The sequence below is a fragment of the Trichosurus vulpecula genome, chromosome 8 (assembly GCF_011100635.1).
Source record: "Trichosurus vulpecula isolate mTriVul1 chromosome 8, mTriVul1.pri, whole genome shotgun sequence".
NCBI classification, from domain to species: domain Eukaryota; kingdom Metazoa; phylum Chordata; class Mammalia; order Diprotodontia; family Phalangeridae; genus Trichosurus; species Trichosurus vulpecula.
The window spans coordinates 166,984,185-167,009,554 of NC_050580.1; the positions used below are offsets into that span (position 1 = coordinate 166,984,185).

Here is a 25,370-nt window from a genome sequence, read left to right on the forward strand (position 1 = left end):
TTTCCTTCTCCAGTGGATCATCTTTTGTCTGAACTCTCCACTATGACCTGTCCATCTTGGGTTATCCTGCACAGCATAGCTCATAGTTTCATTGAGCTATGTAAGCCCCTCTGCCACATCAAGACAGTGATGGGGGGGGCAATTAATGTTATGATATAGTTAATATCACTTTTTCTTCATTTCCTCACTACTCATTTCTTATCCCCTTACAATCTTTTCAACTCAAGTAGTAGGAGCTAGTAGTGGAAGGGATATATTGCACTTTATGTTGAGATCTGGGTTCCAAGTTGTCATGTGACCTTGGGAAGGTCATTTTATTTCTTTAGACCATTGTTTCTATGTAAGATGGGGTGGGGAGAGAAATTGAATTATATGGCCTCTGTGGTTGCTTCCGGGTATAAAATTTTATGTTTCTGTTTAACCAGTTATCAAATCCTTTCAGTTGTCTGAATTTCCCTCTGTTCTAATCCATCCTGAATATTACTGACAATCTTCTCAAAATACTACTTTAATCAAATCACTCCCTTTCTCACCAATATTATGTGATTTTTCCATGTCCAACCTCTTGAGCCTAGCTAGCATTGAAAGCCCACTACAATCTAGCCCCAGCCTTAACCTCTCAGACTTCTGTGCCTAACTACTTGGTATTCAGTATCAGGTTCTATTCACTTCCTTCCAAACATGTGTATTCCAGCTTCTGGGCCTCTGCTCAAAGTATCTTTTGTTCTCCTTTCTGCCTTATTGCTACCTATCATCCAAAAACCCAAGTGTAGTCTCCTGCTTCAGAGTCCCAGCCCAATCCGCAGTATTCTTTAGACTCAGTTTGGCACTTGTTTTTATAATGCGTTATGCTGTTTGTTCATAGCAGTGTATATTTCGTGTGATAAAGAGACCTTAGAGGTTCTCTAGTCTAACTCCTTCATCTTACAGAAGAGAAAACTATGGGTCCCATAGGTTAAGTGGAGAGTAATGGAGCCAGGATTTAAACCCAAGTCCTCTGACTCCAAATCTAGTATTCTTTTCACTATATTATCTCTCTTCCTTACTTTTTTATGTGCAAATGTATCCTCAACCTGATAGTAATTCCCTTGCGGGCAGAAATGATATCTTACACTTATTTTTCCTCCATCATACGTAACACAATAGTCTGTGTCATTTTGCCATAGTACACTGTGCCTATAGTTATGTTGTCCAAACCAGAAATCAAGACAACATGGTTGGTCAGCACTGCCTTGCTACCACAATTGCACAGGCATTTCTGTTAGCAAATACAGTGCAATTTTCATGGGCTTTACAAGTAGAAGTATCACAATTCATCACCACTACTACACTGGCTATACAGTATCCCCTCTCCTTGAGCTACATAGATCTGTATTTACAGGTGTGCATTTTCATGAGTAATTGCCATTTCATGACATTATTCCCTCCTGTTTCTTCTCTAAAAGCTGCTTCTCAGTCTTCTTCCTTGGTTCTTTATCCAAATCAAGTCCACTAACCATGAGTGTTCACCCAAAGCTCTCTCCTGCACTCAGCCCTCTTCTCTTCTCCTTCTATACTCTCGCCCTTGGTGATCTAATCCCCTTGTATAGGTTCAATTATCATCTCCGCATATGATTTTCCAATGTACAATTTTAGCTCTAATGGTCTATCATCATCAACTCTACAGAAGCCTTTCCTTGTGCCCTCCCCCAATCTTCCCATGGTGCCTTCCCTCTGGGATTTCCTCCCACTTACATGTATATATCTTTAATGTTCATAATTGTTTGCATGCTAACTCCCCATATTAGAGTGTAAGCTCCTTAAGTACAAGGACCATTGTTTTCTCTTGTTTTGTATCCCTAAGTACACGTGTGGTGCTTGACATACAGAAAGCACTTAATAAGTCCTTGTTGATTAAGTGATTTTTCATCTTTTTCAGTTTATGAATATTTTTATTGTAGTCAGTTGACTTCAGTTACTACCTCAAAGAGTTCTTATGAGAAATGTGCCTTCTGTACCTTAGAAAACTTTTTGTTTGCTGAAATTTTGGCATTTCTTGGATTCTTTTGATGGTTTGTGGGGATAAAAGAGAAATATTTTAAGTTGGTACTGTTTGAGAAAACTGTGACATATATACTACATATACCATATGCAGTATATATTCATATTAAGTAGGCATAGAAAGTGTTTGGTTTTTTTATTGAAGCACACAAAGAGTAACTGTCTTCTATAAGATAACACATTAAATCAGTTGTAATACTGGAACCTAGGTATCATGCTTTACTTTCTATGCTGGAAATAAGTAATCTTGAAATTGAAATATTACATACTATTAAACATTTTGAGGACTGATACTCAAAAGATGATTTTTTTCTAAAAGATATATTAATGTAAAATTTATCTTTTTTCATGGCAGATACACTAGATGAATACTTTGAATATGATGCAGAAGAATTCTTGGTCTCCCTGGCCTTGTTAATTACAGAAGGCCGAACACCTGAATGTTCTGTGAAAGGTCGAACTGAAAGCTTTCATTGCCCTCCAGCGCAGTCAAGTTATCCAATAAAAGCAAAACATGAATGCAGTGATAAATTGGCCCAGGTATAACTATATAAGTGTGTTAATACCTTGATTTTATACTGGTCACCATTAACTGTAGATCCAGTACAAATATCTCTTGATCCAGCTTTCTGTTCCCAGTAGGGAGAAATTTTTACCACAAGTTGTCTTTCTTTAGTGGTAAATCTGAGTCTAAATGACAAGAGGAAGACAAATTAGCTTATGTAGCAGATATAGGCCACAATCTGAGTATTTAAGGTAAAAATGTGTTGATTTCTATTACAGATTTATTTTTGCACTGTAATATATTATCTGTTCTTCCATTTTACAGGGTAAAGAGCTATCTGTCATGATCATACGTTACTTACCTGTCATAGAGTTAGAGATTATCCATTTTAACCCTTTCATTTTATGGATGACATTGAAACTCAGGTTAATAGGCTTTTCTAAGGCGTCTCTTCTTGCCATGCTTTTGTTGAAGTATAGTAAAATGTTGTATAATTTATTACCTAAAAGATTGGGATAAAATTAATATGGGCAGGTGTTTAGTTAGTATGTGCTTTTAAGATCTATTTCCCAGCATTTAAATAAGAATAGGGAAATCCCTGATGAGTTTCTCTACAATGAAGCACAGCACCTTTTCTCTAACTTACAATCTTAGAGAATTACTTAGAGTACTAATAAGTTACCTGACTTGCCCACAGTAACCATCATGAATCAGAGATAGGTCTTGAACCAAGGGCTTCCTGGCTCCAAGGCCAGATTTTTACCCACTTTGCCATATTGCTTTTCCCAAAGTTTGGCTCATTTAAATGTAATCTTAAATATTTCAGGCTTAGGTGAGACATGTAATACTCTAGATAGCATTTTTGTATCTTTAATAATTATTTGAATAAGTTATTCTAACCAGTATTCTCAGTGAGGTATTTGTGTGATAGCCTGGGAAGAAAACCTGTATTTTTACTGTGAGAGCAAAGTAACCTGCCATCCCTAGAAATATGCAATTGTATTCCTGCCCTAGACTAGTTGTTTTGGGGATTTGGGATCCAATTTCATTGTTAGATCAGGAAATATAACTATTTTAGCCATCCAGTGCTATAATTGAATCACCTTTCACATATACTTCTATAACATCTTGTTTTTTTAAAAAATGTTTTGCTTATATTCATTTTATTTAATTGTGTCATTTTATTAAGTGTCGTCAAGCCAGACGAACCAGGTCTGAGGTTATGTTGCTTTGGAAAAACAATCTTCCAGTTATGGTAGAGGTAATGCTACTTCCAGACTGCTGCTACAGTGATGATGGGCCTAACACAGAGGGAAATGATTTAAATGATCCTGCAATTAAACAAGATGCATTATTATTAGAAAGGTGGATCTTGGAACCAGTTCCTCGACAGTAAGTTGTGGAGTTTGGTTTTCTGTTTTCTCTTCATTTATTTGTTCTTGGTTCAAAAATTTAAAAGTAAACCATGTACGACACACATTGACTTTTAATAGTGAATTTCTTTATTGCCATTGTTTAAGTGATAATTTTTTGGCAAGATACTGCTACTTGCAGTGGGTCACAAAATACCATTTTAATTATAATTTTATTTTGGATTATAGATGCAAAGAAGTACTGTCTTGTGATTTTAAGTTCAAACTCACAGACAGAGGAAAATGATTGAGTTTTATTTCTAAAATTAGGCCTTTTTTGAACTTAACAACATTTTCATATTTACATAACTACCACTGTGTTCAGTATAAAACAGTCACAGTGGTAGAATTTAGTTTGATTTGAAAACAGTTTTCCATTATTTTCTTTATATATTATAGTGATAGTGTGTCATGTACAATTATGTAGTGGATCATCCTTTCCAAAAAGATTTTTAGTATACTTGTGTGACTTGATAATTTGCTGATGTCTCCCCACCCCACTCAATTAAAACTCCACGAACATTTATAAAGCACCTGCTGTGTAAGGCATTATACTAAGGTGCCTGCAGTGCAAAGACAAACAGACTCAACAGTACCCATTCTCAAGTAACTTAAAATCTACTGGGAGGTTACACTATAAGCCCGGAGAAGTAAATGCAAAGTGTTTACAAAGTTATACAAACAAATCTCTCAAAGATACAGCATGTAACAACTGGGGATCAGAAAAAGCCTTTTGTAGGAGGGGGAACCTGGACTGTACTTTGAAGGAAGCTAAGCATCCTAGGGGAACTAAGGGTGCATTCCACACAGGGGACTGACCATCTATTTAAAGGCATGGAGAGAAGAAACGAAAGAGTGTGTATAGGCACCAGCTAGCAGACCTGTTTGGCTGCAGTGTGGAGAGTGCATGCCAGGGAATGATATAAAATAAGACCGTAATGGTAAGAGCCATATTTTGGAAGTCTTTACATTCTAGTCTGAAATTTGTGTTTTATCCTAGGTGATAGTAGATAGAATAGAGACTAAGAGTAGTAATGGGGTCAGTTCTATGTTTTAGGAATATCAGTTTGACAGCTCTGTGGAGGACGGATAAGAGAGGAAAGAGACTTGAAATAGTTGTACGGATAATGAGACTATGGCAGAATTGATAAGACTTGAGCAAGGGTAGAAACTTTGAGAGGAGAGAAGGGGATAAATGTGAGAGATATTATCCAGGTAAAATTGATAAGATCATACTCTTTGTTCTTGTAATACTTGATTTGGAGAAATTTGATTCACTTGATAGCCTACATTTCTTAAATTCAGCATTTTGTTGTATGTTAATATTTGATTATTTTTCTTACTGCATTTAGAAATGGAGATCGATTTATTGAAGAGAAGACCCTTCTGTTGGCTGTGCGGTCTTTTGTCTTTTTTTCTCAGTTAAGTGCTTGGCTGAGCGTTTCCCATGGTGCTATTCCACGCAATATTCTTTACAGGTATGTTGGGGTAGAAATAGACGTCCATTTAATTGCATTGGTTTACTACTGAATAACATTATTAACTTTTGTAAGTTTCTTTGTATTCTAAGCAAAATTTACCTGTTTATATGGTCTCTGATGTCCTTCAAAACAAGAGCTAGAACATTAATAGATGTTTATATGTAATTTTTTTTCGAACTAAATTTAGTAGGAACAGTTTAGTGGAGAACTTAAATGCAGGCTGCATTATAAGCTGCTGAAGAAATGTTTAATTGACACCTTAGATAGTTGACTTGATACTTTGAAAACTTTTGTCTCTGTAGACCTGAGTCCAAATACTGTTATTGTTGAGTCATTTCAGCCCCATCTGACTCTTCATGACCTCGTTTGGGGCTTTCTTAGCAAAGATAACTGAAGTGATTTGTCATTTCCTTCTCCAGATCATTTATAGTTGAGGAAACTGAGGCAAACAGGGTTAAGTTACTTGCCCAGGGTCACGCAGCTAGGAAGTGTCTGAGGCCAGATTTGAACTCTGGGAGATGAGTATTCCTGACTCCAGGCTCAGCACTCTGTCCACTATGCCACCTAGCTGCCCCAAATCCAGATAAACTTAGTAGTAAATAAAATGTTATTTATTCTCATAAATCTTCCCCCATCCCCAGCACTCACTAACCATCCTCTTTTTTTTATACTGTTTTATCAGAATGGCATGCTTTGCATCCCTAAAAGCAACAATAAGTGTTTTTTTAGCTAGGTCTTTGACATTAGACGTGTCAGTTACTGGTCCTTATTTGGGTCTTTAGTTTCTATTTTTGTAAAATGAGTGAATTTAATAATGTGTCTTATAGGAATATATGGCATAATACCAAAAGAACTAATATTTTTAAGTTGCTAAGCAGTATTGGGTGATTTGTGTTGATATTTACCAAAGTGAAGGGTGGAGGTGGGATTGGATTTGGCAGTTGAGGAAAGCAAAGAGTAAAAGATAACACCAAGGTTTTGAACTTGGGAAACTGAATGAAAGGTATTACTACTGAGACAAATAGTGAATTCAGGAAAAAAAAGGTCAGGCAGGGTTGGAAAAATATATTTAGAAAGTCACTTTTATAAAGGTTATAATTGAAGCTGTGGGAGTGAATGAGGTGTCCAAAAGAGAGAGAAGAAGGCTAAAAACAACTTGGGCAGTTCTTAATTTGGGTTCTGTATACTTTTTTTATTTTATATTTTGATAATCCTATTTCAATAATTTGATTTTCTTTGTAATCTTGTATATTTTATGTATTTAAAAAACATTCTGAGAGGAGGTTCATAGGCTTCACCAGGCTCCCAGAGGGGTCCATGACACTAAAAAGGTTAAGAACTCCTCTTAGAGGTACACCTATACCTTAAATGGCTTAGAAAATATGGAGCATAAATAACAAATAATTAGCATTTATGCAGAGCTTTAACATTTGCAAAGCACTCCACAAATATTATCTCATTCACTATTCACAACAACCTTGGGAGGTAGGTGCTGTTATCTCCTTTTTACAGATGAGGAAATTGAGGCAAAAATAAAGACCTTAATAAGTGATTTGCCTTAAAGCTGGGAAGTGTCTGAGCTGGCAGTCGAACTCAAATGTTCCAAACATAGCACTCCGTCCACTGCAACTGGGTGGTGACCTAGCTACCTAGAAAAAGTGCTTTCTCCAGAGTGAGATGGACATGTATTTAAATTTCGACTCTGCCTCTTACTACCTGTGTAATCTTTACCTCTTTGTTGTCTCAATTTTCTTAATTATAAATGAAGGTGTTGTAATAGGCTGGATAATCTCAGCAGTTCCTTCTAACTCCAAATTTATGATTCTACAAGCCTGTACAAAAGAAAGAGAAGATAGTGAAGGAAACCAAGGAGATCTAATAGAAGCCAGGAAAAAATGTGATATCTAGGAATGTAGGGGAAGTGATTTATATCCAAAAAGAGAATGTTTGGTTAATTACGTCAGCTGTTGTAGATAGGTCAAAGAAAATGAGAATTGAAAAAAGGGTATTGGATTTGACAGTTTTGACATTGGTTATGATTTTATTTCTGTGAGAAGTCACAAAAGAAAGTGAAAGGAATAGAAATCAGATTGCAAGGTATTGAGACCATAGGTTGTAAGGCATATCAGATATAGGCTTATTTTTTAGGTAATTAGGTGATTCAAGAGAAGAGAGATGTGAAATGAAAATTAAAAAATGAGAAAAGATTTTTGAAATATCCAAACATGTTTATAATACAATAAGAAAGAATTAATGGAAAGAGATAGATCAAAGCCATTGTAGGAATGAAAGAGCACTTTGTTAGCCAGAGGGGAAGGCAGTAAAACAAAAAGAGACAGGAGTACTTTTTTTAATTGTTGAGAGATTAGTTTTGGCAAAAAATAAAGACATTTCTTCCTTGAAAAACAGAGGGGAAGCAGGTGAGAGCAGATGTTAATACTAGGAAGTTTTAAAAAGTAGAGGAGAGAAATTAAGGGATATTTCAGTTGAATCACCTAGATTTCAGTGAAGTAGAAGGCTAGCTCATCTAGGGAGACTAAAATTTTACCAGTGGGGGAAGGGGATCGCTTAGTAGACAGAAATTAGTCAATAGAGGAAGTCGTAGAATTAAATGAATCCAGAGTATGTCTCTCTGATAATTGATGCTATGTTGATAGAAGATAAATAACTAGAAGTATGCAACTCTTGTGGATATTGATTTAACACTTATTATCTGTCTCATTTCAGAATCAGTGCTGCTGATGTTGACTTACAGTGGAATTTTTCCCAGACTCCCACTGAGCATGTATTTCCTGTTCCCAATGTTTCTCACAATGTGGCCTTGAAAGTCAGTGTTCAGTCCTTGCCTAGACAATCCAGTTATCCAGTCTTGACCTGTAGTATTCATACTAACATTGACTTTTACGAAAAAAGGATTCAAGAACATGAACTGAAAACTCATCAACGTTGTAATTCCAAGGAAGTAGAGCAGTGCAATATGCGCAGTTCACATCTGTGTAGCAAACAAGCTTGGACTGTAATACCTGAAGGTTTGTTACGTGCAAAAACATCCATAACTCCAGAATTTAATACAACTGTCAAAAATTTCAAACTCTATCCAGGTGTTGGTCATGATTCTGACCTTGGGACATCTCAATCAAGTTTGCAGTGTTTCAATGCTACTGGAGATGCAAAACCATTTGAAACCTCAGTGAGAACTTCAAAATCATTGTCCTGGGGTGATCCCAATGTTTCTAGCAGCCATAGTTCTTGGCAGCCTACAGGAGAAACCAGTCCTTTAATAGGCTCTTTAATTCAGGATCGACAGGAAGTTATTGCAAGGATTGCTCAGCATTTGATTGATTGTGATCCAACCACTTCACGTGTTTCTGGGCGTTCATTCAATATGCAAGATTCTGGTTCATTTAACTCGAAAATTTTCCGCAGTTCATATGAAAATGAAAATTTATTGAAGAAAAATAAGGAAAATAGCTCTGTTTCCTTTGTTAGCCCAGAATATCCATCCTCAGAAAACACTGGTGAGGGGAAAACAAGGCTAAAACCAGAAAACTCTCACCGTGATTCTTACGTTTCCAGTCATATTTATTCTCGCCAATCCATTGGTGAGACTAATCCTTTGATAGGCTCTCTACTTCAAGAAAGACAAGAAGTTATTGCAAGGATTGCCCAGCACTTGATTCATTGCGACCCATCTGCATCACATATACCCAGGCCTTCATTCAACATGAATGACTCCAATTCTGTTCATTCAAAAGTTTTTCGGAGTTCGTATGAAGACAAAACTTTATTGAAGAAAAGCAAGGAAAACTCTGTTTCCTTCTCTAATAAAGATTTGTCCTTGTCAGGAGACAATAGTGAAGGCAAAAGTATAATTACTGATAAATCTTGTAGTTCTTTGAAATGCAGTGAATTAAAGACACCTTTGAAAACACAAATCAGAAGAAATGCACATCAGGAAGATGCTAGTGAAACTGTCCAAAGCACATTTCAACAAACACAAAATAAACCTACAAATGTATTATCTTGCTTAAATGCGTCTTATGGGAAAGAAATTAAATTAGAATCACCAGGCAGGTTGGAAAACACACTTAACAGATGTCAATTTAAAGATAAAGAAATTAGTAGTGGAATTGATAAACAGTATTCAAATTCTAGCAATATTGATGAACAGACAAGCAAAAATAAACATAAGGAAAGAACAATAAAAAGTGAGACTAGTAATCCAGATTGCTTTCACAGCCACCAATTAGATAATTCAAAGACACTTGACAGTTCAGTGAAATCTCTTGTGTTGCAAGCATCCGATCATCTACCTGAATATGAGCTCAGGTGCCCAAACAAAGACCCCAAAACCTCCAAGGCATGTGAGCAAAATACTCAACTTGTTAGCATAGAAAACTATCAAAAAAAGGACACCGAGACTTACAAATGTAAAAGTAAGCCAGGCCAATTTAAAACGGAACAGGATGAGAATGAGGACCCAGTTGATGAAGAATCTCAAAACTGTTCTCAAAGAAAAATTAGAGAAGACTGTTCCTCTAGGTGTGAACGACTGAAAAGTACAGAGGTGCTGGTAGGTAATAACTTGGATTTCAAACCTATTTCTTAAATCTGATTGTTTTTGTTTAAAACATTGCAACATGGCATATAGTGGCTAGAGAGCTGGTCCTTAGAGTTAGAAAAATCTGGATTCAAATACTACCTCTGACATGTACCCAGGCATGTGACATTGGACAAGTTAATGGGTCTCCCAGTATTTGGACCACCAGAGTAGGTGCTGTACTGCCTTGACAAAGAGGTCCTCACTGGGAGCTTCCTGTCATGATGAAATCACATGTCCTATAAAAAAATAAAAAAAAACATAAAAAGCATGGTTTTAAATTTTCTTTTTACTTTATATGTAGAATTTAGTAATAGTAGTTTCATAAATAATCTTTTCCCTAGGACAGATAGCTTATTTGGTTTAACAGTAGAGACCAGGTCAGGGAGTAAAACTATGGTTAAAAAAATTATGTGGACTGCTACATTTTTAAAAATTTCTTTTGAAAGATCCTAACATTAATTTTCAAAAGATATGTTATGCAGTTCTTTTCCTATCAGAATCTCAAGTATTATTATATGTGGTCTGTGGGTTCAAAATGTCATAAAAATAGATTCTACTTACAAAACCATCAGGTGTTTTATTTCATTTAGCTCTATGATGCCTGTTGTTGCTGTTGTTCACTTTACTGTTCATTAGGATCAGTACCATTGAAGGAGCAAGGATGGTACCCAGAAAGGAAACTCAGATTAGCATAGTAAGCTGCTAACTCTAGTAGAGTACTGTGTGTCCGTTTAGATGGGAGAGACAGACCAAAGATACTGACTAAAATTTAGGTTTCACAATTCTCTGTGTTTCAGTTTTGCATTCTTTCCTTCTTGATAGACATTATCATAGACGTGTCAGAATTGGTCTGTATTTACAAGGTATTTACAGAGCAAACCTTCAGCTTCAAAAAAACATGGACAGCAACAAAACCCACCACTACCTGTTTCTGTACTGTTCTTACCCTGAACTCAGAGACTGTTTTTTAAAATAGGATTCTGATATCTCCTACATATCTTCCAAAATATCTTTTTGCCATTTAGGGAGAAGATCCTGAACTTTTAAAATCTGTCTTTTTCAGTATGTCTCTGTGACTCCAATTCTGTTTTGTAAAACTATAATTGTCATAAATCCAACCTTAGCCTCAAATTTATTTTTTAAATATCTTCATCCATGAAGACTATTCTTTGTACCTGGTAGTTAGGGCTTCACTTGTTGATGGGTAGATTCAAGGGTCTGAGAATCAGGGTATCTCTAGCTTTTATGTGTATTGACACATCCTCACATTGGCGCCATCCTCTAATGATTCAATGAATGATAAAAAACAATTTGTAAAACATAAAATGTTATATAAATGTCTAGCAGGAGGAGGAGGAGGAGAAGATAGTCATAGTAGTATACTTTGGTGGGGGTTCTCTTACATTATACTTGTGAAAATCTGCCTTTTTGAGGTCAAATAATTAACTGTAGATTTGCTTTCAAAAAAGTCATTTGAGTGTCTAAAAATCTCATTTTGTAAGGTAATTTTATAATTAATTACTTTCTTCAAATTGTTTATGAATTTATTCATTGTGTTTCTAAAAATAATCGTTAGATTTTTCTCTAAGCTGATTCAGGAGCTTCTCCTGTAAATGGTAAAAAGATGTTTTGTAAATCCTATATATAACAGTTCTTATAATATTGAGAAAATATAGTTTTACTGCCCAGGACCAGACCTCAATACAACTAAAATGAGTCTTGAAACTGAGGTTTTTGACATAGTGTTCTTTCCTGACAGAGAACTATATCAGTGAAGCATTCAAGTGTTTGGCGAAAACATAATTTTCATTCGTTAGATGGAACCTCAACCAAAGCCTTCCATCCTCAAACTGGATTACCTCTTCTTTCGAGTCCTGTAAGTGCTCTAACTTGTTATTCAGCATATAGATAGGCCAGATAACTTTACATTTATTCAAATGTTCCCCTATACTTTGTCATTTGCAAAACACTACTTCTTTGCAATACAGATTTAACCAAAGTAATTAAAAATTAAATTTTGTATGGAAGTGGAACACTTTAGGAAATTGTAGACTCATAACTGTTAGTAAAGTTAAGTATTTTAGGGATCACTTAAGTTTAGCCTAGTCAGCAACATAAAAGACACACTGAAGCCAGTATAAACAATTTAGCTACCTAAAGAAAGTATCTAGGTTCCTAGAAACTGAGCAATAGGACTATTAATCTTTAAGCTTAAGTTTTAATACACACAAACATATGCACACTCACATTTACACAGCTAAATCCTGCCTTCATGGTCCTTTTGCAGAAGAGATAGAGATTCGTGTTGTGTATGTATACCAGGGTCATTGTGGTATAATGTTTTTTATTTTACTTGAGTTCCTTGCTAGTATTTTATCCTTTTGAGTTCCTATATAGTTGTATACTTTGGTGATTTCTGGGATGAAGTTTTTGCAGAGAATAGTTTCTACAGCAATAAAGTTCTGACATGTTGAAGGTTTATTTATCCTTTGCATGTTTTTTACTTTTATTACACCTTATTTGACAGTAAGAATGGTCTACTGTTAAAGCTGCATAGCCATAGGGAGTGTCATTCCACTCTCAAATATGCCTCCCCACCATCGTGCCTTTTTTCTCCTCTACTACCACCCATCACCCTCCCCAAACTTGTTGGATAAATGAAGAGCAACAGGTGCTCCTTTCCCCACTCCCCTTATCTGTATTTTGCTAGGGGCCAGGGTATAAGGACTGTGATTTCTCAGTGATTTCCTCTCTAACTGGGTTCCTTCCAAGGTGGGGAGGAAGTAGTTGGTATCCTAGGAATTCTCAGTAAGTTTTTATTGTGTCATGGAGGTGGAGTGGGGAGTGGAGGGGAAGAGACGTGAACTCAGTATAGCTCCTGCCTATAACCTGGCAGGCTCTTTACTCACAAAAATTAATTATATGGGGATATGTTGAAAAGTTGGTTAGGCAGCCAGTGTCCTGAGATCCTTACATACAGAGACTGTTTACTTATATTGAAAAGAAATTAACGGATTTTTGTGAGAAGCAGTCTAACAGTGGAAAGAGTAGAATCAAGAGGTTTATTCAAATCCCAGCTCCCACACTTACTAGCTATTTAACCATGGGCAAGTCACTTAACTCCTTTTGGCCTCAGTTTCCTCATCTGTAATGATAAACTTGAACACCTACTTCACAGTAGGTGAGGAAGCACTTTATACGCTTTAAAGTGAGTTATTTATCAATGTGAGTTATTTATTATTTTTATCATTATTGTTATATAGTGTTCATGATAAAGAGCACTAATAGCAACTCATGAATAAACTAAATTTGACATTTATAATGGTCCAAGGGAAGGCCCTAGTTAATTAAGTTGCATTTCTAGGTGTCAGAGAGCATTGAAATTGAGGTTTTGAGGACCTGTGTTTAAGTCTTGGCTCTGCTATTTACTGTCTGTGTGACCTTGGGCAAGTCACTTAACCTTTCTCAGTTTCCTCATCTGTAAAATGAAGGCTTTTACTACATGATCTCTGATGTCCTTTCTGACTCCAGAGCCTTTAGTGTCCAGTTAAATGAAAAAGAAAATGCAGGCTTCACTGTATTCACATATTAGTTCAGATATACCAGCACCTGCTCAGGTCATGGAGTGTAATATTACGATGAATGGTAAACATTGTTTCTTACACATTTTAGCTATCATTTTACAATGTTGGGGCTATGTGTAGTAATGACACAGTTGCTTACTACTCAATCATATTGAAACTATGAGAATCTTCCCCCTCCCAAACTGATTTTTTTTTTCACTAGGTAAAAGAGGCCATTGTTTGTCTATTTCTTTTTCTTTCTTTTTTTTTTTAATCTTTTTTTTGAGGGGGGAAGGCAGGGCAATTGGAGTTAAGTGACTTGCCCAAGGTCACACAGCTAGTAAGCGTGTCAGGTGTCTAAGGCTGGATTTGAACTCAGGTCCTCCTGACTCCAGGGCCAGTGCTCTACTCACTGCGCCACCTAGCTGCCCCTCTTTGTCTATTTCTTACCTAGCTTTAATCACTGAATGGACATTGTCTCAGTCAAACTGAGACCTGGGAAAGACCTTAGTATAAAAAGACCAAGGTTTCCCACTGTATCCAGGGCCATATCCAGTCGTCTCGATTTATATCTTGCCACTGGACCCTGATGGCTCTGGGTCCTCCCTCACTTAAATCTAATTCACTTGCAAGTCATGGCATCACCTTCCTGATGTCATGGTCCTCTTTGAGAAGGCAGGACAAACAACAATATACAGATTACTGGAGAATCCCAGTTTGTTTTTGTTGAAGTCAGTTATAGCTGTAGTTGTGACTGAAATTTACGCAGGCTCTTAGAAGATATTTTTCAAAATACCAAATCTATATTCTTAATTTTTTTCACCCTATATGCCGCACACATTTTCTCCTTAGTATTTATGACTTCCTGCTCATCTACAGACTGGGAAGGATGATATTGAATATTAATTCTTGAACCATTAAAGTTTCAGTACAGAACTCTTCCCTGACCCAACTCTTCTGGCTAATATGTTTACCTGAGAGGATCCTGTATTGGCCTATGAACTGAGTAGGAGCTGGAGGAAACTGCCTGAGGCATTTGAGTCATTTGCAGGCTGTCAGTATGAATTAACTGCCTATAAATAGGCACAATATATTGAATTTTATTCAGTAGGCACTATATATACCTTTTTAGGGACATCACGTTGTTAACAGGGTTTTCTACTTTTGATCCTTCAGCCTTTCAACACATTCTTAATATTCATCTTCTTCATGTATGGGTTCACTTTCCTTATGTATAAATCTGGTTGGATCACTCATCTCAAAAATCTTCAGTGACTCCCTATTGCCTACTCAAAATCTGTAAATTTAGCATTCAAGGACCTGTAGTCTGATTTCATTTTATTCTCTTCCCCACCCCTCCATGCATTCTATGTTTCAGCTAAACTGAACCATTTTACATTTTCTGAACACACTTTGCAACTTTCTACCTTTATATATTTTTTCACACTGTTCTCTATACCTGAAATGTTCACTCTTCCTTCTTTGCCGATCAGATTTCTGTCTGTCCTTTAAAGCCCAGCTCTATTTCTGTCTCTTCTCCATACTTTTGCTAATTTGTTTTTCCTCCCAAAAATAAGTAATGACCCTTCAGCTCTAGATCTCACGTAGCACTGTTTTACACCTCTCCAATGTAATTAACATGTGCTATGGTTTTATAGTTTTCTATATTTGTGTGCTATATAAGCCTATTAGATTTTAAGCTCACTGAGGGGAAGGGATCTTGTGTTATCTAAATCCTCTTCTCAAGTGTCTGGGAAACTTCCAACACACATGCCAGTCAGTCATCAGGTATTTATTAAATCCTTTACTATGTGCCAATTCTCTGTGCTAAGCACTCAAAAAGCAAAGTAAGGGGGAAAAAATGGTTCCTGCCCTCAAGGAGCTGAAATTTTGATGAGGGAGACAACATGTAAATAATCATGTACGTACAAGATACATCCAGTGTAAATGGAGGCTGATATTTGGGTGGAACAGACTACAACAAGGAAAGACCTTGCAGAAGATGAGAATCGGACTCAGATTTGAATGAAATCAGGGAAGCCTAGGTAGTATATGTTTAATTTAAATTATTCTGGAAGGAAATCAGCACATTATTTTGGCCAAATTGTATGCAGTATATTTGGGAATTGCTTATATAAAATCACTGGCTAGAAGCTACGTTTCACGACTTGTGACTGTTTCTGATGGTGAAAGAATAATGAAATTTGACAGATGCCTTCCTATTTCGAATAATTCACAGAAGATACCTGTTTTTCCCATGGAAAATGACCAGGAAGCTTCAGTCAAGGTTCCATATTTATCAATCCATATTGATTTTGTGGGACCATTTCAAGAAAAGAATGTCTTGATTATGATCAATTCCTTAAAAAAAACAAAGATTTCATCATTTCCCTTTATACTTATGCTATGATCAAATACAACTCTACACCAGTTCATTTAAACACACAGATTGTCAACATTTTTCATCTCTGACAATGGGGGTGCCATTTGCCTTTGAGTTTTAAGGAATCTATGGGTAAAATTCAGTGAAGTAAGGCTAAAATGATGATAGAAACCTCTAAGGATCCCTGAAGTAGGTTTTTTTACTGATCATGATGAGCATTATAGACTGAAGACCGCTAGAGTTGCTGCTGTAAAGAACCCAGGTTTGAATCCTAGCTTTGTACGTAGTATCTGTGATGTGATTTTGGGCAGATTACTTAATGTCTCAGGGCCTGAGTTTCCTCATGTTTAAAATGAGGTTTCACCAAATGATATCTAGAAGGTCCCTTTGATTCCTAAATTCTATGAATGCTAATCTAAATTTTGTGACTATATTATTTTATGTTCAAAGCCTAGTGTTCAATCCCACTGACTTACTATGGGCATTATATCTCAGGATTACCCTCACCTGACTCCATTCAGATTTAGGTATTAATTTATAAGACAAACAAGAATTTATTCTGGATACTCTTTTGATATTTCTTATTTTTAATCTCCAGAGTTATTAGTCTTTGGCTTTTCTGTTACGTTAAAATCCTTTTCTTGTCCTTTGTCACTCTTACTCATACTAACTGCATTTTTCAAAGGTAAGGTAAAATGGCCCTTTTTGAAACTTGTACTTAAAGAACCAGAGGTTCTCCTATCACAGAGTGTAATATGGGGAAATTTAAGAGTAAATACTTTAAATTATTCTCAGTCTTACACAGACATGTCCCCAAATGCCAAAATTATAGAGAAAAGTCACTACTGATAAATATGGTGGGTATATAAAGGATATTTTAGGCTTTTGCAACTCTTAAATTAAATCCTCAGATAGTTAGGGTCATATAATTTTAATTCCCTCATTGTAATTTTTTCCTAGTTCAATGAGTTAAACTTTACATAATTTTTTTTTTGCATCTTAATGTTTCAACTTGATTATTTCTTTCCTAAGGTATTTTCAGGCTAGAGGCTTAAGTTTGCAGCTAAACAGCTTAAATATTTTTAAAATTAGCTTTATTTTCAACAGTAGCAAAATTAGAATAATTACTTCAGGAATATTACCGAATATAGATATCATCTAGTTTTTAACTAGAGTAACATTAAGGGGAAACATTAAGAGGAAAATACTTTTTAAAAAAAGGCTACCTGTTTTTAAAAACATGTTAACTTTCATCTAAAAGTCTCTGTTATTCCAAAGGAAGACTTTTATACATTTATTGGGGAGGAAGGGGTGTGGGGGTTTTTTCGTTTCTAATATTTCAAATTATTATTCTTATCTTAGGTTCCTCAAAGAAAAACACAATCTGGCTGCTTTGATCTGGATACTTCCTTACTCCATTTGAAAAATTTGCCATCCAAAAGGTATTTACTGTGAAATTCATTTAATTACATGTGTATAATTCAGATTAAATACATTCATTTTGCAGCCACTCCACAGTTGCAGCCAACTCCACGTAGAGAATACTTGCATTTTCTGGAAAAATAAATTTTGTCTTCCTTTTGATTTCCTTTACAAATCTTATTTCTACAGAATTTCCAGAGATAAATAAATAAAGGTGAAGGCTAACCCCATCGTGCTTTGGTCATGATAGAAAAGCAGTAGATCATAGCTGTAAGAAAATACCCAACACCTGGCAGTATTATGCTTTTTCTTCTACCATTTTCATGACTTTGCATCTTTGTGAACTTACAGTTATCTCATTCCCACCAACAAACCCTTAGGATTTTTTTCCTATATATTTGGATGTCCTGATTTTATACTCATCACTCCCACAATTTTGTTTTCTGTCTTCTCCTAACTGGGTTATTCATGATGTCAAAAGTCTTCAGTTTTGTACTTTTCTGTTACATATAACATATATTTTCCATATAACATATTATATACATGTATATATATATATATTTCCATATAATATTATATATTGCACGTTGAAAATTTCTTAGTTTTAAAGCTCCAATTTATGTGTGAATTAGTTTTGTTAGAATAAAAGACACCTTTGTACAAATAGATGTTATCTCTAACTAGATTTGTTAGATTGTCATTAAGAATCTGTAGAACAAACAGTTATTCGACTGAAGGTTAGGACAGTAATATCAGGTCAAGGTTTCCAATGATTCCTACATAATTAGAAAGAAGTCATTAAAAGATTCTCCCCTTTTTCATGGTTAAGCATGCATCTTTCTCCATTGAGCTCTTCATGGCTTGTATGTGTTCTGATGAACCATTTTTAAAATGGTTCATTTTAAAATTCATGATATCTGCATGGAACTGGATTCCAGAGTTGTTAAATTAAATGGTCTAAATTTAATAACATCTAAATCAGGAATTCTTAACCTGATTTCTGTGAACCTTTTTTTCCTTTTTTAATATTTTGGTAACTATTTGATTATAATTTGTTTCCTTTGTAATTCTATGTTTTTTTTTTATTTTATGCATTTAAAAAAACATCATTCTGAGAAAGGGTCCATAGGCTTCACCTGATTGCCAATGGTTGAGAAACATTGATCTTAATTCTTTAAAAAATTTGAGATCTTCCTAATTCATTTTATGTGCAAATCAAAAAGAACTTAGCTCACAGAAGAAAAATCCTCACCATTTTTGAATTTCCAGTCTTTTCAGCTCTTAGGTTTTGGGGAGCTATTAATCTTATTCTTATCTTTAGAAAAAAAATGTTTTTATTTATGTATATGTGAATATACAGGGTGTCCATAACCATGTGCAATTTAAAATGGTTGTGACTGTAACTATATGTGATAGAATCTGCAAAAAGCAAAAGAAAGAAGAAACACTTAAATTTTTTATTGTTCTTGTTAATTTTCAATATGTCAAACATCATTACTAATACAAAGGGTAATACGATTCTGTAGTTTGTGGAAAACATTTTCAAGCTGATTTTCAGTAATGCCAGCAATCACATCAGTTAACCTAGCTTTTGCAAGTCTTCTTTAGATCGAGGTTTGGTTGAATGAACATTAGTTTTCACATGTCCCCATAAAAAGAAATCCAGTGGAGTCAAATCTGGTGAACATGGAGGCCAAGAAAATGGTAGACTTTGGACGACAGTAGTAGTTCAGCCAACTAAAGAACAGAGATTACTTTCTCTTCTAGTGAAGCCATGGGCTGGAAAATAAGTAATTTTTAAATTGAATTTCTAAATATAAAAATAAAATAAACATAAAATTTCTAAAGACAAAAATAAACTAGACACATCAAGCTTTCTAATCCTTGTTACATATTCTTTCTATCATATATCGTTACAAAGTTACAACTATTTTAAATTGTACACAGACTTTATGGACGCCTTGCATGTACATATGCACGTATAAACACATGTACACATAGATTAGGTCATCTTGATCAATAGATTTCTGGTATTCGGAATTGTGAATTTATAACTATTAAAACAGAAAATATTTCACCAATAAATATAAGTAGAAGTTCAAAAAAGAATAGCTAGCTATTCATCAACATACATCGATAGATAACATGCTATTTGTAGTAGATTGATTATTATAAATTTGTTACTGAATGTAGATTTATAAATATGTAAGGCAAGCCATTTTAAACCTGTAATTTGGAAATAACTTATGTAGAAAATTTTAACATAGATAAAAAATAAAATCTTATTTTAGAATTCAGTATCTGAAGCTGTTTCATCAGGAATAATATTTCATGTAAAATAAGCTTCTTATTCTCTATATAACAAATTCCATAACTAAACAAAAATAATGAAAATTATATAACTAGGTAACCTGGAATGATATGACGTTTTGGTGATTTTTGTTTCTTCTTTTACAGTCCACAGCAGTGTTTAAATATCGAAGATGATCCAGATATCCATGGAAAACCATTTTTGAGTTCTAGTGCTCCACCCATAACAAGTCTTAGTCTTCTAGGAAATTTTGAGGTACTGTGCAATCTGACTTATTTTTAAGAACTAAAGTTTCTTCTAGAATGATATCTTTTAGTCAAGGTCCCAACATTTTGTGGGAGAGAGATGTTTTATATTTTCTCTAAAGTCTCCCATATCACATTGAGGATACTGAGATACCACCTTATACTCGTCAGATTGGCTAAGACGACATAAAAGGGAAATGATAAAAGTAAGAGGGAATGTGGCAAAAAAGGCACACTAACGCACTCTTGATAGAGCTGTGAACTAGGCCAGCCATTCTGGAAAACAATTTGAAACTTTGCTCAAAAGACTATTAAACTATGCGTACCCTTTGACCCAAGAATACTGTTACTGAGGCTATACCCCGAGGAGATCAAAGAAAGGGAAAAGATCCATAGAAGAATATTTATAGCCAATCTTTTTGTGGTGTCAAAGAATTGGAAACTGAGCGTATGCCCATTAACTGGGGAATGACTGACCAAATTGTGGTATATAAATGCAGTGGAATACCCTTGTGCTATAAGAAATGATGAAGAAGATGGTTTCAGAAAAACCTGAGAAGATGTACATGAACTAATGCAAAGTAAAATGAGCAGAACCAGAAGAATAATTTACGCAGTGCTAGCAGTATTGTAAAGATATCCAATTTTGAAAGACTTGGTAACTCTGATCAACACAGTGACACATGAGAATTCCAAAAGACTCATGATGAACAGTGCTACCTACCTGCAGATAGAGAACTGATGAATTCACAGTACAAATTGACACATAGTTTTTACCCTCTTTTCTTGATTTCTTCCTTCCTTCTTTCCTCTCTCCCTCCCTTCCTCCCTCCGTTTCTTTCGGAACATGGCTAATGCAGAAATGTTTTTTGCAATTGTATGTATTCATAATAGGTTTTGTTTTTCTTGTCCCTTCTCACTGGGTAGGGGAAGAGATATGAGGAAGGAGAGAATTTGGAACTGAAAAGGAATTAAAAATTCTCTGTGCTTTTAAAAAACACAAAAATAATTTATTTTTAAAAGTATGAGCATAAAAAAGAAAACACATGGAGATGATAAGGGTTGGATGGTCAAATTCTAGGAATATATAGTCAGCTAGTTTGTCCCAATGTAGAGCGTGATGGGGGAATAATGTGAAACAAGTCTGGAAAGGTTAAATGAGAGTCAAGTTGTGGTGGGTTCTAAATGCCCAACTGAAGAGCTTGGGGTTTTTTTTTTTTCCTAGAAGATAGTAAGCCACTGAAGATTTCTGAGCAGGACAGTGACATAGTCAGATATAGTTCTCAGGAGTATTGATTTAGCAACTCTTTGCAGGATGGATTAGAGAGGTGAGAGGCCGGGGGTGAGGAACCTGTGGCCCTCTAGGTCCTCAAGCGCAGCCCTTTGACTGAATCTAAACTTCACAGAATAGATCCTCTTAATTAAAAGGATTTGTTCTGTAAAACTTGGGACTCAGTCAAAAGGCCGCACCAAAGGACCTACAAGGCCACAGGTTCTCCACCCCTGGGCTAGACCAATTAGGAGCCTATTACAGTAATACAGGCAGGAGAGGCATAATGGTTCTGTGAATCTCTGTATTCTTTTCCCACCAGTTCATAATCACTCTGCAGTCTTCTTTGCTAGATTATCCTACACCTCCTGCCCACTAAGTATGAGAATGTCCTAAGGTTCTTCCATGGGTCCTTTCTTTTCTTCTCTCTCTAAATTCCTGATATCATAGAATCACACGTTTCGAGCTAGACAAGCTCAGCAAAGTCAACTTTTGTCTCTGTAGACCTGAGTCCAGATGTTGTTGTTCAGTTGTTTCAGTCCTGTTTGACTTCATGACACTATTTGAGGTTTTCTTGGCAAAGATACTGGAGTGATTTGCCATTTTCCAGCTCAGAAGCAGGAATAATTATCACAAGGCCTGATGAGGTGTGTATTCCTTTCACTAGAATAGGGTTCCATGTTGCCCAGCCTTCCTGGGTTGGGAATTATGAACCTACTTCTCCTGGTAAAATTTTTCAGGGAAACCAACCTTGTTGAATTATATGTTAGCTGGAAAGTATAGTTTCTAAAGTTTGCCTGTAGTTGTCGGTGGAAAGGCCTCAAGCCCTTCCTATTGAGTTTCTATGCTAAAATTAATTGAATTTGGCTTTCAGCTCATGCTAAAGAATATTAAGCAATGTCACTGAGTGAAGAAAGGAATTAGGGATTGGGAGTTAGGTTCTCACACCAGAATGAGAGATCAGAATCAGTTCCAGAGATCATGAGATCATGATATCATAGGTTTAGATTGGGAAGGGGCCATAAGGCTCTTCCAGGCCAATCCCCTTGTTTTATAGATGAGGGTAATGAGGTCCACTGATGTCAAGTTTCTTACCTAAAGATTCAAACCCAGGACTTTCACTTTAAATATTAGTACTAATTCAGCAACTCCAAGAGAAGGAAAAATTCACAGGCTTTGACGGTATAATGCTGGAAAGGCAGATGTGTGTCAGATTTTGCTTATATTGTAATCTTTAATACTTGATATTTCTTGTGAGGTTTTTTCTTCTCCCTGACTTTGGGTTCTAAGTGAACCTCTGAATATTTATCCTTCCTGCTCACCCATTGTATCTTTGTTACAATGAAATTGAGTCTTTAGGTTTGATATTTACTTTCTTCATAAGTAGTTATTTTTCATTTCTTTAGTATGAGACAATCTTAGGGTACAAACAATATATACAATGGCTGGCTACTTCTGCCTGCTCAAAAATCTTCCTTATGCTTTTTGCATGAAGGGTCTCCTTTAAAGCCCCAATTTTCTTCAGAACTGGATCCTTACATGATTATTTTTTTTTCTTGGTTTCCAGTCTCCCACTACTAGGGTACCAGAATCCTCAGGGAGTTATCATTTTTTGGTTTATATCTCCTACCTCATGTCTCTCCTTAATGAAACATTGGCATAACACAATGTCATATGTGCAATCTCATTGCCCTTGAGTTTAATCAAGCCCTAGCCATACTGGGGATTCTTGATCTACACATGGTATGGGGAAGTTTTCATCTTATGACTTAGGACCCACATGCTTCCTATCTCAGCTATTGTTGTGATCCAGTGCTCAACCTCAAGTAATCCCTCTTATCCCTACTGAATCCTGGCTTTAAAGGGTCAAGCCTACAGCTATGTATATATTCCAGGGGCTCTGAAGCTTAGAAGTGGGTTTTATTCTCTCAGCTGCATGATGGCTTTTTTGTTTCTCTGCTTCTGCTTTGTACCCTAGGATATGTCTGTTCATTGGCCCTAGGAAACTTCATGAGAGCATAGAAAGTTGATGGAATGATGGTGGTTAGAGGGATGTCTGATAGTGCTACAATAGATATAAGTAGCGTACTGACATTCCCATTCTCCATAAGTTGGCCCATTTAACATTATCAAAAGTCTAAGCTTATTACTCAAATTAATTCACCAACTAACATGAGGGCAGCGTTATCTATAGTCAGCTCTATGGGTACTACCTTAAAAACCTTTATGTTTGGTTTTACAAATCGATACTAATTGGTATCTTGAACTGTTATAATCGAGAGATTTTTAAATTAACATGTCAGCATTTCAGGTTCAGATAACATTAACTTTGTAGAATCGTGATGAATTAGTGGCAAATGAAAGAAGATAAATTTAAAAAAGAAAACAAGAAAAGTCATTCTGTGTATTTGATAATTAAATTATCTCTTTGGTATTTATCTTTTGGTTGCTTGTTAAAAAAATATTTTGAGTGCCTAGAGTTGTATAAGTAGTGTGGGAGATAAAGAAGCTTATAGCATAGTGATTGCCTTCACAGAATGTAAAAAAGCTTAGTTTTGGAGAAAAAAAAATACATGAAAAATCAATTATGGTTCTCTTACATGTTAGTAAGGTTCCTAAAGTGAAAGAGATCAATGTAGCCTAGAAAAGTAAGAGAAATCTTCATGGAAGAACTAAGACTTGCTGGATGTTGAAAGACAATATAGATAGGGTGACCAGCATAAGCAAAGGCCAGTCACTTTTTAAAGGCCAAAAAGTCTGTAATCCAGTCTGGAGCATTGTATGGGTTTCTACAGATGAAAGAAAGGTAGCTCTTTTGTGTAGAATTTATGGAAAACTTGGACAGGATGGTGGGTATAATCTGCAGTGGAACAGACTAGTTAGAAAACTAGTCATCTAGTTGTAAAAACAATAGCTGACATTTATATAACATTTTAAGATTTGTAAGGCACTTTGCATACCACTCTAGGCATTGCAAGTGTTGTGTCTTTGTTTTACAATTCAGGACACTGAGGCTCAGAGAATTTGAATGACTTGCCTTTGGTGCCTGATAAATGTGTCGGGTTTTTTTTAACTATAGTACACTGTATCTTAAAGCATTTATGCATAGAAATTAATAAACTTTTATTCAGAATCTACAGTATGCAAGGTATTAGGGTCTGTATATAGTCTCAAATATTCAGCTTTGTCTATAATTTTATCTGTGGGTATTCTTTCAAACAATACAAATCAGCAGCAATCCTGAGACTCTTCTGCATATCCTATCATTCCCTGCAGTAGCCTCTCCTCTAAGGACCAGCCTAAATAAGTACAAAAAGGTTCATCATTACAAGGCTGCCCATCATGATAACCTATGAACCAGAAAATTAAAAAATGACTTCCAATGCTGTGTTTCCTTTCTTCCTTTCTGTGGTGTCAATGAGCAGGTAGCAGAAAAGGGAACAGAAAGTGCTAACAAATCACATAAGCACTGGAGATACGAATGTAAAGCAAAACAAATTCCCTAAGGTCCTTACATCTTACTGGGGGATATGATATATACACAGATAAGTATAGATAAGGTAATTTGAGGGAAATGAACAACAGGGAGGATTAGAAGTGACTTTATATAGGAGATGACACCTGAAGCCTTGAAGGAAGTTATGTTGTTCAGTTGTATCCAACTTTTCATGATCCCATTTGGAATTTTCTTGGAAAAGATACTGGAGTGGTTGGCCATTTCCTTCTCCAGCTCATTTTACAGATGAGGAAACTAAGGCAAATAAGGTTAAGTAACTTGCCCAGGGTCATACAACTTGGAAGTGTCTGAGGCCAGATTTGAATTTGAGAAAATGAGTCTTCCTGACTCCAGGCCTGGCACTGTGTCCGCTGTGCCACGTAGCTGTCTCTTGAGGGAAGAGAAGCATTCATTTAGAGAGAGGTGAGGAAGGAGCTCATTCACGTCGTGGGGGAATCAAGGCAAAGGCAAGAGGCGAGAGATGCTGTGCCACATTCAATGAACAGCTAGTGGACGGTTTAGCTGAAATGTAGGAAGTGTGAGAGGGAAGAATGTGAAATAGCTCTGGAGAGTTAGAAAAAAGACAATAAATAAATTGTTAGAAAATGAGTTCAGTATTTAAGTTACCTTTAATTTATA

General features: G+C 35.7%; 1 protein-coding gene across 3 annotated transcripts in view; it reads left to right on the forward strand.

Moving 5' to 3' along the window:
* Window positions 1-25,370, forward strand: part of FAM214A (family with sequence similarity 214 member A) — a 97,225-nt gene that overhangs the window by 60,231 nt on the left and 11,624 nt on the right. For all 3 annotated transcript variants that reach the window (XM_036735110.1, XM_036735111.1, XM_036735112.1), the window contains exons 3-9: window positions 2,396-2,580; window positions 3,735-3,937; window positions 5,310-5,435; window positions 8,166-10,011; window positions 11,801-11,917; window positions 17,350-17,429; window positions 19,867-19,975. In XM_036735110.1, coding sequence (XP_036591005.1) covers window positions 2,396-2,580; window positions 3,735-3,937; window positions 5,310-5,435; window positions 8,166-10,011; window positions 11,801-11,917; window positions 17,350-17,429; window positions 19,867-19,975 — 2,666 coding nt within the window. The remainder of the gene's footprint in view (window positions 1-2,395; window positions 2,581-3,734; window positions 3,938-5,309; window positions 5,436-8,165; window positions 10,012-11,800; window positions 11,918-17,349; window positions 17,430-19,866; window positions 19,976-25,370) is intronic.